We start from the raw sequence: 14,599 nt of genomic DNA, 5'->3' as shown, positions 1-14,599 counted from the left end.
CAGTGCATCTTATGGAGCGAATATAGAGCGGCCGGTCCAGTATTTCCACCGCCGCCGTGTCAGAATACCGGGCCGGCCGCTCAGCTCTGCAGTGGGACCGTACCTGTCCCTCTATCCAGCGGCGCGCTGTCTTCCCGGCTTCTGCAGTGTGCGTGACAGCCGGGTCCCAAGTGCGCATGCGCAAGAAGCAGTGCTCTTTGTGAATGGTAAGGCGGTACCTGGGACACATGACAGATCCCAGAAGCCGCCGGACCAATCACAAAGCACAGCGTTTCTCGCGCATGCGCACTGGGCATCCGGCTGTCCGACGAGCGCCCACACTACAGAAGCCGGGAAGACAGCGCGCGGCTGGATAAAGGAACAGGTAAGATAAAAAAAAAACTCTGCGGAAGTAAGAGCGGGTACCTGTCAAATTCAGGTACCCGCTCCCCCTCCCTCCCCAAAGGTCAGCAGTCATCTGTACTGTCCGCAGTCTCTGGTCATCCCTGTGCTTTCCGCAGTCTCTGGTCATCTCCTGTACTGTCCGCAGTCTCTGGTCATCCCTGTACTGTGTCCGCAGTCTCTGGTCATCCCTGTACTGTCCGCAGTCTCTGGTCATCTCCTGTACTGTGTCCGCAGTCTCTGGTCATCTCCTGTACTGTGTCCGCAGTCTCTGGTCATCTCCTGTACTGTGTCCGCAGTCTCTGGTCATCTCCTGTACTGTGTCCGCAGTCTCTGGTCATCTCCTGTACTGTGTCCGCAGTCTCTGGTCATCTCCTGTACTGTGTCCGCAGTCTCTGGTCATCTCCTGTACTGTGTCCGCAGTCTCTGGTCATCTCCTGTACTGTGTCCGCAGTCTCTGGTCATCCCTGTACTATGTCCGCAGTCTCTGGTCATCCCTGTACTGTGTCCGCAGTCTCTGGTCATCCCTGTACTGTGTCCGCAGTCTCTGGTCATCCCTGTACTGTGTCCGCAGTCTCTGGTCATCCCTGTACTGTGTCCGCAGTCTCTGGTCATCCCTGTACTGTGTCAGCAGTCTCTGGTCATCCCTGTACTGTGTCCGCAGTCTCTGCTCATCCCTGTACTGTGTCCGCAGTCTCTGGTCATCCCTGTACTGTGTCCGCAGTCTCTGGTCATCCCCTGTACCGTGTCTGCAGTCTCTGGTCATCCCTGTACCGTGTCTGCAGTCTCTGGTCATCCCTGTACCGTGTCTGCAGTCTCTGGTCATCCCTGTACCGTGTCCGCAGTCTCTGGTCATCCCTGTACCGTGTCCGCAGTCTCTGGTCATCTCCTGTACCGTGTCCGCAGTCTCTGGTCATCTCCTGTACTGTGTCCGCAGTCTCTGGTCATCCCTGTACTGTGTCCGCAGTCTCTGGTCATCCCTGTACTGTGTCTGCAGTCTCTGGTCATCCCTGTACTGTGTCTGCAGTCTCTGGTCATCCCTGTACTGTGTCCGCAGTCTCTGGTCATCCCTGTACTGTCCGCAGTCTCTGGTCATCCCTGTACTATTAGTTTGCACTACTGTACGAGTTGTTTTTTCTAAACCAAAAGCTCGATATTCAGGTTTCATTGCAGTGTTGGCACTTTGAAAGAAATAAGTTGGTTTTGGGTTGCAGTTTGGGCACTCGGGCTCAAAAAGGTTCGCCATCACTGCCCTAGGCTGCTGTACAATAGCATGCAAGGCAGACAAGAAGAGGAAGTTCCAAGCCTTGTAGGTATTCGGCTTCAGCTTGGGAAGAGCAGACAGTGCAGAGGGGAATGCATGTACCCTGAGAAAATGTTGCAGTCCTTGAAGGGGCAGGGAAACTGCCTAAGTGTTTTGCAGTCCTTACAAGGTGCGACATATTTTAAAAGTGTCTTGACACCAAAAAACAATGTGTTGCCAGACACACAGGAGCTCATGTCACCAAATAAATTAATTGTCATGGCGTCCCCGTGGAGTGACTGTGACATGTTGCAGTCGTGTCCGCTGACCTGCAAAGGACAAACACAAGGTGGAACTCTTGCTCCTGGGAAGAAGGGACATTACCCACTGTACTCACCAATGGTCTTCCGGGTGTGTGACAGTAGCATTTGCGGGGTATTCAGCACAAACCAGACATTCTTCGCCCCTCTGGTGAGCATACCACCCAAAGGAATCATTAGGTACAGATGGACAATGACCCTGGGGCCAACTCACTGCACTACATGAGAGCCTAACACAGGATCCAGTACCCAAATCAAATAGTTGCTGGCTCCACATCATCTACCTGGTGGGGTCCAGGTATGGTTCCCCTCCCCGTCTAAGGTGCAGAAAAGAGTCTACTGATCTAGAAACCTGTAAGCCACAATGGCTATGTAGCAGCTAGGAATCTTGATAGGAGATTTTTGGTGAAATAACAAAAGGAAAAAACAAGGTAATAAACGAAAATGGTTTAAAGCAATTTTAAAAGGTATTTTTGTTTTTGTTTGCACAGAGCAGCCTGGATCCTCCTCTTCTCTGGCCCCCCACAGGCTCTCCTGGCCCCACCCTCCTATAAGGTGCCCCCACAGCAAGAAGCTTGCTATGGGGGCACCCAAGCAGGTGTGTTTCCTAGCTGCAGCTTGGCCTCACCCCCTCTCTCCTCACTGGCTGTGGATTGACTAGGGCTATCCTTATAGCTTTGTTTGCCTGTGCCCTATCTAAAGGCAGCCAAATAGCCAATGGTTTAAGACTAAGAATTTGAGTCCTGTAAAGTATGTTTAACAAAAATGTTTATAAACTATTTTGTGTCAGATATACAGTGTCAATAAATAGAATCCCTATAAGCAGAGTAGGGTGACAAATATAAGGTGAATTCAGGACCTAGTTAGGGAAATTCTTTTAAATGTACAAAAAACAATTACAAATTAAAAAAACAAAAAAAAAAACAAAAAAAAACTTACGCTTTCCTCATCTGCGTTCAGAGAAAAATTGATGTTTGCCGTTTTGTCAAACGGAGCACTGAAAAAATACAAAAAAAAAAATACACCATGAAATAGATATTCTTGGAAGCAATCATTTTCCGTATTGATAAAGCTCAAAGCAAAACACTAAATGGAGGCGGAAAACACAAACAGGCTACAGAAATTTGTGATATACTTGCTGTTCCCTCATTTCATGCAGAACTAATGACACCATCACATGTGCTCATCTACACTTTCCAAGCAAATATAAATGCTTTAGTGAACAGTGCTTAGCCACAGCCATCATGCAAAAAGAAAAAAAAAATGAAAGTGTGGTTTTTGTTACTTTCACCAATAATTTTGAACTTCCAACAACATAAATATCAGTGATTTGATTTACTGTGCAGTGATGACAATGTACACATGCTCAATAAATCACAAAACTGCAGCATTGGTGCATGTTTTAAAACCTTAGAAGTCACTTCTATAGACAGAGGTTAAAAAATTACTTGCGGTTTGAAATGACCACAATACAGCTGCATACGCCCCATGAAGATATGTTGTTGGAATGTCCATTAAAAATCTTTTAGGTATAAAGACAATATTGCACAATTGTAACTAAAATATGAAAATGAAATGGGGCAAAAAAAAAAGCCAGGCATCAAAAATCAAAGACAGTAACAAAGCTATGACTGTCTGCAGAAAGGGAGGCGGGGGGGGGGGGTTTAAAAAGAAAAAAAAAATACACACACACACTTATAGAATTCTTAACCATGGAGGCCATATGGTGCAGAAAAATTACTGTTTCATGCCCTACCCACTTTGTTTTACCTCTTCAGCTGTCGAAACTGAGCACTGCAAGTTAGAGAGAGAGAAAGAAATAGCAAGCATATCAAACGGAGGTTGAAGCATCAAGCTGGTAAGAAGGAAAATGAAAGTTCGAGAACAATATACTGGAGAACAAAGTGCAGTGTTAGTAGATAAGTGTGCATGTGTGCATTCTGCTCAAAGTATCCCAAGGTCTTTTCTGATACAAGCCATTAAAATATTTGCACTAAACCATATCTAAAATACATTTCTGCAGGATATCTATGAACACAACAAGGAAATATTAACACTTTTCACACAAGGTTCAATTCACAACGCAAAAATACAAAGGTAAAGATAGTGATTTTAAAAAAGTGAAAATGATTTTCAGCCAAAACCCATAAGCTTTGAAAATAATGGTCACATGGCTAAAAAATAAAGATACTTTATTTTGTGTAAAAGAGTAATGGTGAATTGAGGTTAAAAAATATATTTATAAGTAACTCACACTATTCTCTTATGGCAACTAACGGCAAAAAAAGAAAAAAATGCGAACAGGCAAGGTCTTTATTGCAGAAAAGATATGCAATGTCACCAAGCAATAAACTTAGTTACCTGCCTGTTCACAATCCTCTGCAGAAGGTACTTAGAGCATGTGCAGTTCTATTTAAATTTCCAGCAGTGTCAGAGTGGTGGAAAGAATGAATGACTACAGCACATGCTATGACCAATCAAAGACAGGCACCTGGAATAAGACTAGGGAAACAATGCCGGCATTGATGAGGGATTGCTGATGTATAGGTAGGTATTCTTGCCTTTAGTTTTGCTTTAAACACAAGCAATAATGGTTTGATAATGGTGTTGGCAGTCTGTCCTACAACAATGAATGCTGACACAAGAAACAATGTGTTGTGTTAATACAATGCCCAAGAAAGTGTGAAAAGGCCTTAGAAAAAAAAACTGGATGATTAGAGTCAGCAAAGCTTCATCTCATTCAGTATGGTCACCTAAAATTCACTTTGCATTCAACAATGCTCTACTCCTTTAGTAAATTAACTCCTCTGTCTCTGAATGAAACATCCAACTTATGCCTCGGAAGAGAGGGGGCATAAATCACTTTTAGTCCTAACCATAATAAATCAGAAAAAAAAAAAATGAAAATACTATGTCAGGGTTTCTCAACCAGGATTCCATGGAACCTTAGTGTTACTCCAGAGGTTACCAGGGATTCCTTCAGCAATGAGCAAATTCTGACTCTCAGATAAGTTTCCACTGACACCAATAAACTTTTTAGCTATCTATAAGGGGGCAGTTCTTCCTAATGACCATAAATGTAAGGAGCATTGTTCCCACTGACCCATTGAAAGGCTACACTATATAGTCACCTAATATTATAAGCCTATGATTTAGTAATTTTTTAAACAATAAAAGCTGACCTTTGTTGATTATACAATCTATTTTTCCCAATTCACTAACAAAGTTGTCAAATGCCAATGTACCAGCAGCTCCCAGCTGTAGGACCATGGTCACTGTTAAAATGCAACATTCAGGCACAGACAGGTAACCAGTAACTCTGCCTAAAGGCAGGACATGCTAGTTGACAGCAGTCATGTCCTAAAGCTGCTATTAGACAAGCATTGGACAGCTTTACATAACAAATTACTGATGCAAAGGCTGTAACATAGCTTAGATTAGGGGACTTCTGGGCTACTTTCAGTTTAGTTACTGACAACCGTTCATTTCCATAACGTATCATCATTAGCCTCCAAGGATGCTAAGAAGGGCATTCTGTGATTGGAGGAAGTGCAGATGAATGTCATTATCTCCCCCATCTCCAATCACAGAATACCTTGCGTTCAAAGGAAAGAATGCAAAACAATTTCAGAATGAATGAGTTGCAAAGCAAGCGACCAGCTGTGATCTGCACAACCCAGTCTGAATTGTAAATTTCAGGGCCTTACGTTCGGTATTGACTTTACTGGAAGAATGCAAGAATTACATAATACACCACCAGCCACATACTAAACACACTTCATTAGTTTTTATTTTTAAAGTGCATGGAATGGAGTTAATGATTTTTAAAACATAATAAACAAATCATATTCTGTAATAACAAAATATAAGTGCAGCGCTCAGTGATTAATAAAGTGATAATCAAAGAAAGTCCATAAATCAAAAGTCTTTTTGTAATCACCATGTGAATTGAATTATAACTGCCAAAGGAAAATCACCACGTGACTGCTTAAATAATATCTTCAAAGTGCAGTGCTCCCCCTTCAGGTGTGCACTCACCAAATTTATACATTCCATCAAGTGAGTTTTTGGTGTGTTTTTTTTACCACACCAAACCAGAAATGCAGCAAGCAGGATTTTAAAGAACGCAGCAGACCCGCAAGGGATCAGTGTCAAGAGTTCCATAGGATTACATGGTCACACGCAGCTCAAGTAGTAAGATATGGTTTTAAACATCCTTGCTGATCAAAAATAAACTGAAAAGAATTACAAATCCTTTGGCATATAAAACGTACGTTTACCAACTGTGTATTGTGCATTGGATTAAAATGCGTTGCATTAATGACTTAATCACTTAACAGACCATAAAAAACAAACAAAAAATATTTAACATAAGGTGATTAGGGGTATTGCCTACTACAAACTTGGGTTAAATTAATAACCACTTCAGCTCTCACGTCCACATACCCTTTATGGATCAGATCAGTTTTGACATTTTTGATGTTCATTCTGTGTTAACTTTGTCATTACTTAGGCTCCGCTCAAATCTCACAATATGGGGTTTCAGGCTGCGATTCCGTCTGTGATGCCAAGTCATGTGGCAATCACCGCACGCGTTTGGGTGCCATTACCCTTCAAAGGTAACCCAAAAGTGATGCGACTCTGTTGTGACTGTAGAAATGAACTGCACCTTTCAAAATCGAGTGAAGCTTGTCACCCGAAAAAAGAAGAAGGGGGGCGCTTGACTCTTTGGGCACTCCGCGACCCAAGGGGGTGGACTCTGTTGTGCACTCCTTGATGCAAAAGGGGGGGGCGAGACTGCTCGTCACTCCACAATGTGGGGGGGGGGGAGGGGGGAGACTCAGCTCGGCACTCCACGACGCAAGGGGGGGAGACTCAGCTCGGCACTCCACGACGCAAGGGGGGGGGGAGACTCAGCTCGGCACTCCACGACGCAAGGGGGGGGGGGGGGGAGACTCAGCTCGGCACTCCACGACGCAAGGGGGGGGAGACTCAGCTCGGCACGCCACGACGCAAGGGGGGGGAGACTCAGCTCGGCACTCCACGACGCAAGGGGGGGAGACTCAGCTCGGCACTCCACGACGCAAGGGGGGGGAGACTCAGCTCGGCACTCCACGACGCAAGGGGGGGGGGGAGACTCAGCTCGGCACTCCACGACGCAAGGGGGGGGGGAGACTCAGCTCGGCACTCCACGACGCAAGGGGGGGGGGAGACTCAGCTCGGCACTCCACGACGCAAGGGGGGGGGAGACTCAGCTCGGCACTCCACGACGCAAGGGAGGGAGACTCAGCTCGGCACTCCACGACGCAAGGGGGGGGAGACTCAGCTCGGCACTCCACGACGCAAGGGGGGGAGACTCAGCTCGGCACTCCACGACGCAAGGGGGGGGGGGGCTCAGCACGGCACTCCACGACGCAAGGGAGGGGGGGGGGGGCTCAGCACGGCACTCCACGATGCAAGGGGTGGGGGGTTTGGACGACTCTGCTGGGCACTCTACGAAGCAATGGGGGGCTCTGCTGGGCACTCCACAACGCAAGGAGGGGTTAAGCCTTGTGGTAACTATTTTCCCATTTGGCCAGGGTCTAAGACACTAGGGCAGATGCTACAACTGGATAGATCATATCACCAGTAACCAAGTACATGGAATCCCTTGATGGACCCCTAAAAGATGGAGGGTCCTCCACTGGAATATAGGAGGACTAGTGAAGTCTAGTCATAGGAAGATCAGTATCAGGGAACAAGAAGATCGCCGCAGCACATGAATCAGCGCATGCGCAGGATTCTGAAAAGGCATACAGGTAGGCGGGCACTAAGACCCAGGCGCACCTGTCACCGATGATGGTGCCGGGCAGGCACTAGGACCCAGGCGTGCCTGTGGGCACTGGTCGGGCTATTTAAAGAGCACCTCGGTGCTGATTCAATGCTGACTGGTCTTTCAGATCCCCCCCCCCCCTCCCGTGTCCTGCTAGTTCCTGACCCGACTCAGACTGCTCCTGGTTCCTGACTTCGGCTCTGCTCCTGACCTTGGCTTTCTCTTCTGATTCGGTACTGCACTGCCCGACTGTTTATGACCCTGGCTTGTCTGACCCTGCTCCAGTCCTGTTCCTGGCTACCTACCTTGCTCTGCTGCACATCCGGCAATCCACAGTACCTGCCTGCTCTATTGCTACTGTGCCCTAAATCAGTGGATACTCAGTCTACCAAGGCCATCATCTGCAAGAGCCACAAGCAACAACTCCTGGCGCTCTTGTCCCCCTGGTCCCTAGACTCCCCCTGTTCCAACCTCAGTGGGGTCAGGGCTAGGAACACAAGTGAGGCCGACCTCGTCAACTCAGTCTCCCATCAGGTACGTGACAGTACCAGTCAGCCATTGATGGAGTCTGAAAGGGAGACCTCACGACTGGGGGACATTCGCCAATCAGTCACTACCATGTTCCACGTGATACACTGTCTGCAGAAGGACTTGGAACACCTGGAAAATAAATTGCTAGCCGACTCTAATGCCCGCACAGACACAGACCTCCCGGCAACCTCTGATACAGCTACTCAGACAGAGGCCAGTATGATCCTCGAAAATTCTGCCCCTCCAGAACCCCGGGTGCCTACACCGGAGTTCTTTTCAGGAGACCGCCGGAAGTTCAGGACCTTTCGGAATTCCTGCGAGTTGTACTTCTATTTGCTTCCCAGGACCTTCTCTTCATCAAATATCAAGGTGGGATTTATCATCACCCTTCTCAGAAATGAACCCCAGTCCTGGGCATACCATCTCCGTGAACAACAAGATCCGGTCCTAACCTCAGTGGACTCCTTTTTCATAGCAATGGCTCAGATCTATGCTGACCCCTTCCAGCGGCAAACTGCGGAATCTATGCTTAGTAGGCTGCAGTAAGGGCAGAAGCCCATAGAAGAATATGTTGCCGATTTCCATATCTGGAGTTCAGATACTCTGTGGAACGAGTCGGCTGTCCGCTATCAGTCCCGTCTGGGTCTTTCGGATATCCTAAAGGATGAGCTGGCCCGAGTGGGGGTACTGACCAGATTGGAGAGTCTGATAGACCTAACGATCCATATCGACTGTAGGATTCGGGAAAGACAGGAAGAAAGGACTAAAGGGAGGATTCTGATATGCTTGGAAGTTGGGCCCTCTACGAGTACTGCTCCATCAGAAAGGCCCGTTAATTCCACTAGAAAGAGCTTTTGGAGACCACCGCTCTCCACAGCAGAATGCCTTCATCGACAGAAATCCAGTCTCTGTCTCTACTGTGGCGATGCAGGTCGTTTCGTGGCCACCTGTCCAATAAAACCTCGTAAACCCATTCCCAACTGTGTCTACATGATGCATCCTCCAGGAACTAGCCGAACGCACCTCTCCTTCCTTCTGCAACTGGTCGAGAGGACAATCACGGTCCCGGCCATCATAGACTCAGGTGCTTGCAGCTGCTTCATGGACGCTCATTTTGCTGCTCAGAATCTGATCCCGATCCGCACCAAGGCACAAAGGCTTGCAGTTCATTTGACAGATGGATCTGGTATCAGTTCCGGCCCAGTAACACAGGAAACTATACCAATCTTCTGTTGCTCTCCGTCTGGACACCAGGAATTCTTACACCTAGACATCATTACCTCTCCGATGTTTCCAGTTATTCTTGGCATGCCTTGGCTAAAAGCACATAATCCAACCATCAATTGGTTGTATGGAGAGGTCTCCTTCCCCTCTGAATATTGCCTGATCCATTGTACCCCAAAAGGGGAAAGAATGACAACCCCTCTCCTCAGTATCCACTCTGAGCCGGAGACCATGAAACTCGTTCCGGTGGCATATCATGAGTACTTGGATGTGTTCAATAAGAAGAGTGCCAACACCCTTCCTCCTCACCGTCCTTATGACTGTCCAATTGAGCTCCTGCCCGGCGCCAAGATTCCGTTCGGGAGGATTTACCCCTTGTCTGAAGTTAAATTAGAGACCCTCCAGAGGTACACAGATGAAAGTTTCATTCGGCCCTCTACATCACCAGCAGGAGCCAGTATCTTCTTTGTTGAAAAAAAGGACCACACCCTGTGACCCTGTGTAGACTACCAAGATTTTTAAAAAAATAACAGTCAAGAAGCGTTATCCCTTGCCGCTAATCCCTGAACTATTCCAAAGGCTGCGAGGAGCACGCTTTTTCTCCAAGATGGACCTAAGGGGAGCTTACAACTTAGTAAGAATCCGGGAAGGTGACGAATGGAAGACGGCCTTCCGAACCCGGTTCGGGCACTTCGAATATCTGGTGATGCCTTTTGGGCTCTGTAATGCCCCACAACTTTCGAGCACCTGGTAAACGATATATTTCGGGACTACCTAGATCTATTCCTAATCGTTTACCTGGACGACATCCTGGTATTCTCTAGTTCCATGGAAAATCACCGGGAGCATGTAAAGAAAACTCTGAATCGTCTACGCCAGCATCATCTCTATGCAAAGGCAGAGAAGTGTGAATTCGAGAGACAATCCATCCAGTTTCTCAGTCTTGTGATCACTCCTGAGGGCATCTCTATGGACCCCCAAAAAGTCTCCGCTGTCTTAGAATGGCCCATCCCAGGTGACAGGAAAGCAGTGCAACGCTTTGTTGGATTTGCAAATTTTTATAGAAAATGAATCAAGAATTTCTCGGGAATCGTTGCGCCGGTGACACAGCTCACCAGGCAGCATGTTCCCTTCAAGTGGACTCCCGAGGCTCAAACAGCCTTTGAATAACTGAAAACCATGTTCACATCCACACCCATCCTGAAGCACCCAGACCCTACTTTAGCCTTCTTCCTTGAGGTGGACGCATCTGAAAATGCGGTAGGTGCCATACTGTCGCAAAGACAGGGGCTCAAATCCCTTCTGCACCCCGTCGCTTTTTTCTCCCGGAAATTGAGTATCTCAGAAAGGGGGGGACAGAGAGCTATTAGCCATCAAGGCAGCATTGGAAGAGTGGCGTTACCTACTAGAAAGGGCATCCCATCCTATTCTTATCTATACCGACCATAAGAACTTGGAGTATCTGAAAACGGCTAAGCGCCTCAGACCACGACAAGCAAGATGGGCACTATTCTTTTCTCGCTGCGTTTTCCATCTGACGTACCGTCCGGGATCGAAAATGGCAAACCTGATGCTCTGTCCCATATGTTTCCCGACCCAATTGTGCAGCCTGAACCCGATACGATCTTACCTGCCAAAAACGTCTTACTCCTTCAGACAGCCCTTCTAACGAAGATCAGGGAAGTTGTGGATAACCACCCACCTTCCATAAATATGCATCTACAACTAAAGAACAGTTTGTACTTTCACAAGGATCAAATCTTCGTGCCTGAAGAACTTCAAACCCTGGTTCTCCGGAGATGTCATGACCATCCTTTAGCAGGGCACTTTGGAATTCATAAGACTTCAGATCTGGTCGCTCGCTCCTTCTGGTGGCCAAACGCAGCGAAGGATTGCCAGGACTATGTGAGATCTTGCACCATCTGCCTGAGGAACACATCTGATAAAAGCAAGACCTGGGGCCTGTTACAATCTCTGCCTATACCGGAAAAGCCTTGGAGTATGATCTCTATGGATTTTATTGTCGAACAGCCCCCATCTGAAAGCTTCACCACTATTTTTGTAGTAGTCGATCGACTGTCTAAAATGGCTCATTTCAACCCCTTGAAAGGGACTCCTCCTGCCACAGAAACTGCCTCTGCTTTCATCAAAGAAATCGTAAGATTACATGGCATTCCTCTGAATATTGTGTCTGACCGAGGAGTGCAGTTCACATCTATATTCTGGAAGGCGCTGTGTGAGGCATTACAGATCAAGCTACGCTTCTTCTCAGCTTATCATCCTCAAACTAATGGACAGACAGAAAAGACAAACCAGACTCTAGAGCAATATCTCCGTTGCTTCTCCTCTTACGCACAGGTTGACTGGGCGGCACTCCTCCCATTAGCAGAATTTGCTTACAATAATTCCACCCACTCTGCTACCAAACAATCTCCTTTTTTTGCCAACTACAGGTACCACCCCTCCTTTCTTCCGGAAATGCCAGTAGAAGCCGCTGTTCCGGCAGTTCAAGAGAGAATGGAGTTCCTCAGAAGGAACGGCGAAGTACTGCAGAGAACAATTTCGGAAGCTCAGGCGAGCAGCAATAAATTCTTTGATCGGAAGAAAAGAGGCAACTTAAAACTAAATCAAGGGGATAAGGTTTGGCTATCTACGGCTAATTTGAAATTGAGTTGTCCATCAAAGAAGCTTGGCCCAAGGTACTTGGGACCATTTTCCATCAAAAGAAAGGTGAACCCTGTGGCCTTTGAATTGGAACTACCTGCTAGCATGAAAGTTCATCCAGTATTTCACTGCTCCCTGTTAAAACCGCATATCCCAAGTGAGTTTCCCAACCGGAATCCAGAGGCACCTGCTCCTCTGCTAGTTGAGGGTGAAGAGGAATACGAAGTTGAAGTGATCTTGAACTGTAAGAAGAGGGGCGGACAAACCCAGTTCCTCATTAAATGGAAGGGTTATGGACCAGAGGATAACTCCTGGGAACCATCCACTAATGTCCATGCCCCACGGATACTTCAAGCCTACCTCCGTCATCCTGAGAAACGAGCCCTAGTGGGCATCCGGAGGCTGCTCATAGGGGGGGGGCAATATCAGGGAATGAGAAGATCTGCGCATGCGCAGTAGTCCAACAAGGCATGCAGGCAGGCGGGCACTAGGACCCAGGCGCACCTGTCACCGATGACGGCGCCGGGCAGGCACTAGGACCCAGGCGCACCTGTCGGCACTGGGCGGGCTATTTAAAGAGCACCTCGGTGCTGATTCAGTGCTGACTGGATTTTCAGCTCCCCCCGTGTCCTGCTAGTTCCTGACGTTCCCTTTGTTGCTGACCCGGCTTGTTCCTGACCAGACTCCGATTGCTCTCCTGCTCCTGGTTCCTGACTTCGGCTCTGCTCCTGACCTTGGCTTTCTCTTCTGATTTGGTACTGCACTGCCCGACTGTTTATGACCCTGGATTGTCTGACCCTGCTCTAGTCCTGTTCCTGGCTACCAACACCTTGCTCTGCTGCACATCAGGCAATCCACAGTACCTGCCTGCTCTATTGCTACTGTGCCCTAAATCAGTGGATACTCTGTCTACCAAGGCCATCATCTGCAAGAGCCACAAGCTACAACTCCTGGCGCTCTTGTCCCCCTGGTCCCTAGACTCCACCTGTTCCAACCTCAGTGGGGTCAGGGCTAGGGACACAAGTGAGGCCGACCTCGTCAACTCAGTCTCCCATCTGGTACGTGACAAATCAGCCACATGAGGATTAGACCATTTGATAAAAGTCTCTTCAAAGGGGTAGTGTACAGCAAATTCTTTTTGTAAAGGGCTTAGCTGGATGCATCCAATCCTTGTAACTGAACTCATCAAAGAAGGGATCATAGGAAAGAAACTTGAAGGATCAACTACATTTGTGGGTCCCATAAAGGACAGCTGAATCTGTGGACACAGGAGAGTCTTCAATCTTTAGTGTCTCTCAAACAGCCTTGATGAGAGCCGACACTTGCTCTTTCGCATGCGCCAGCTTAGCTGCTGGAACCTCCTCTGTTATTATATGGGGAAGAGGGAGCCTGTGCCTCCCAGGTGATTTATCAACCTGTGGGAGAAGGCAGCTCAAAGCGTTAGCCGTCACATGCAGACGCAAGTGGTGAAGGGAGCTTTTTGGGGGCCTTCTATAAAAGTGCTCTGAGTGGGGAAACAAAGCCAACCATAGGGGCGGTAATGCTGCCAAGGGAGTTCAGATGACCCTGAACTGCGTATGAGACTAAAGCCACAGCTTCAAGGACAGAGAGGGCCGACAAGTAACACAGATGGACCTGTAGAGGAAAAAGTTCCAGCCACCCCTCAAGTAGCAGAGGAGAGGAGGGAGTCCCTTTCATCACAATGCAAAGCTACCCAGTGAGTGCAGATAGGAAAAGTTCACCCTACCAAGAATTAAAAATGACGCATGGACCGACACCTAGCGACTACCCTATCGTGTGGTAAAAAAAATCTTATTATCCATGTGTGAAGAAGCTGACTCACCTAAAAAATAATACATCAGGAAAATGGTGTGATCTACGTAACTCGCAACTAATCTGCAAACAACTAAGGCCAAAGAGAGCAAGATAGGTTACAAGGCGGACCAGGTGGCTTATTATCACGGAGACAGTGGTGTCAGCCAGCATACTTTGCACTAAGGTCTGACAAACCCCCACTATTTACAGCCACTGAGGGCTGCACACCGCCATGCTTCCCTGTGACCCCTCTAAGGGCAAGACACTCTAGACACTGCCATCACGTGGATGGATTGATGGCCGGTATGGATACTCCAAAGTGGGATCAGCGAGCCTAGATGTATGACATGTATATGCCTATTATCACATCTACTGGCCACCTGAACTTTTCCCACTGTGAGTTCTCTATCATAGGGAAGAGCAGCTGTACCTCAGTGACGGCTCTACTATCATTTTGATATCTATCAGAATGGACTGTGCAAAAGAACTTCTACACACACCTTTATTTAACTTATTTACATGTCCACACTTGGATCTAGGACTACTGGCCCAGCACTCATACCTTTGGATAGCTGAGGTTGCACTTCACGATACAGATCCATTGCCTTA

The 14,599-nt window shown here is 47.6% G+C and overlaps 1 protein-coding gene across 4 annotated transcripts in view; it reads right to left on the bottom strand.

Moving 5' to 3' along the window:
• LOC149451185 (serine/threonine-protein phosphatase 6 regulatory subunit 1-like) overlaps nt 1-14,599 on the bottom strand; it is a 280,567-nt gene that overhangs the window by 73,759 nt on the left and 192,209 nt on the right. For 2 of the 4 annotated variants that reach the window (XM_089691024.1, XM_089691023.1), the window contains exons 16-17: nt 3,715-3,738; nt 2,884-2,941 (exon numbers count right to left, since the gene is read on the bottom strand). In XM_089691024.1, coding sequence (XP_089547150.1) covers nt 2,884-2,941; nt 3,715-3,738 — 82 coding nt within the window. The remainder of the gene's footprint in view (nt 1-2,883; nt 2,942-3,714; nt 3,739-14,599) is intronic. The other 2 variants (XM_089691026.1, XM_089691025.1) reach the window with 1 other exon arrangement.

This window comes from Staurois parvus, unplaced genomic scaffold, assembly GCF_062004578.1.
Source record: "Staurois parvus isolate SC_StPar_1 unplaced genomic scaffold, SC_StPar_1.0 ptg000548l, whole genome shotgun sequence".
NCBI lineage: Eukaryota > Metazoa > Chordata > Amphibia > Anura > Ranidae > Staurois > Staurois parvus.
The sequence above is the reverse complement of the archived record's forward strand: the minus strand, read 5'-3'. Positions and strand labels throughout refer to the sequence as shown.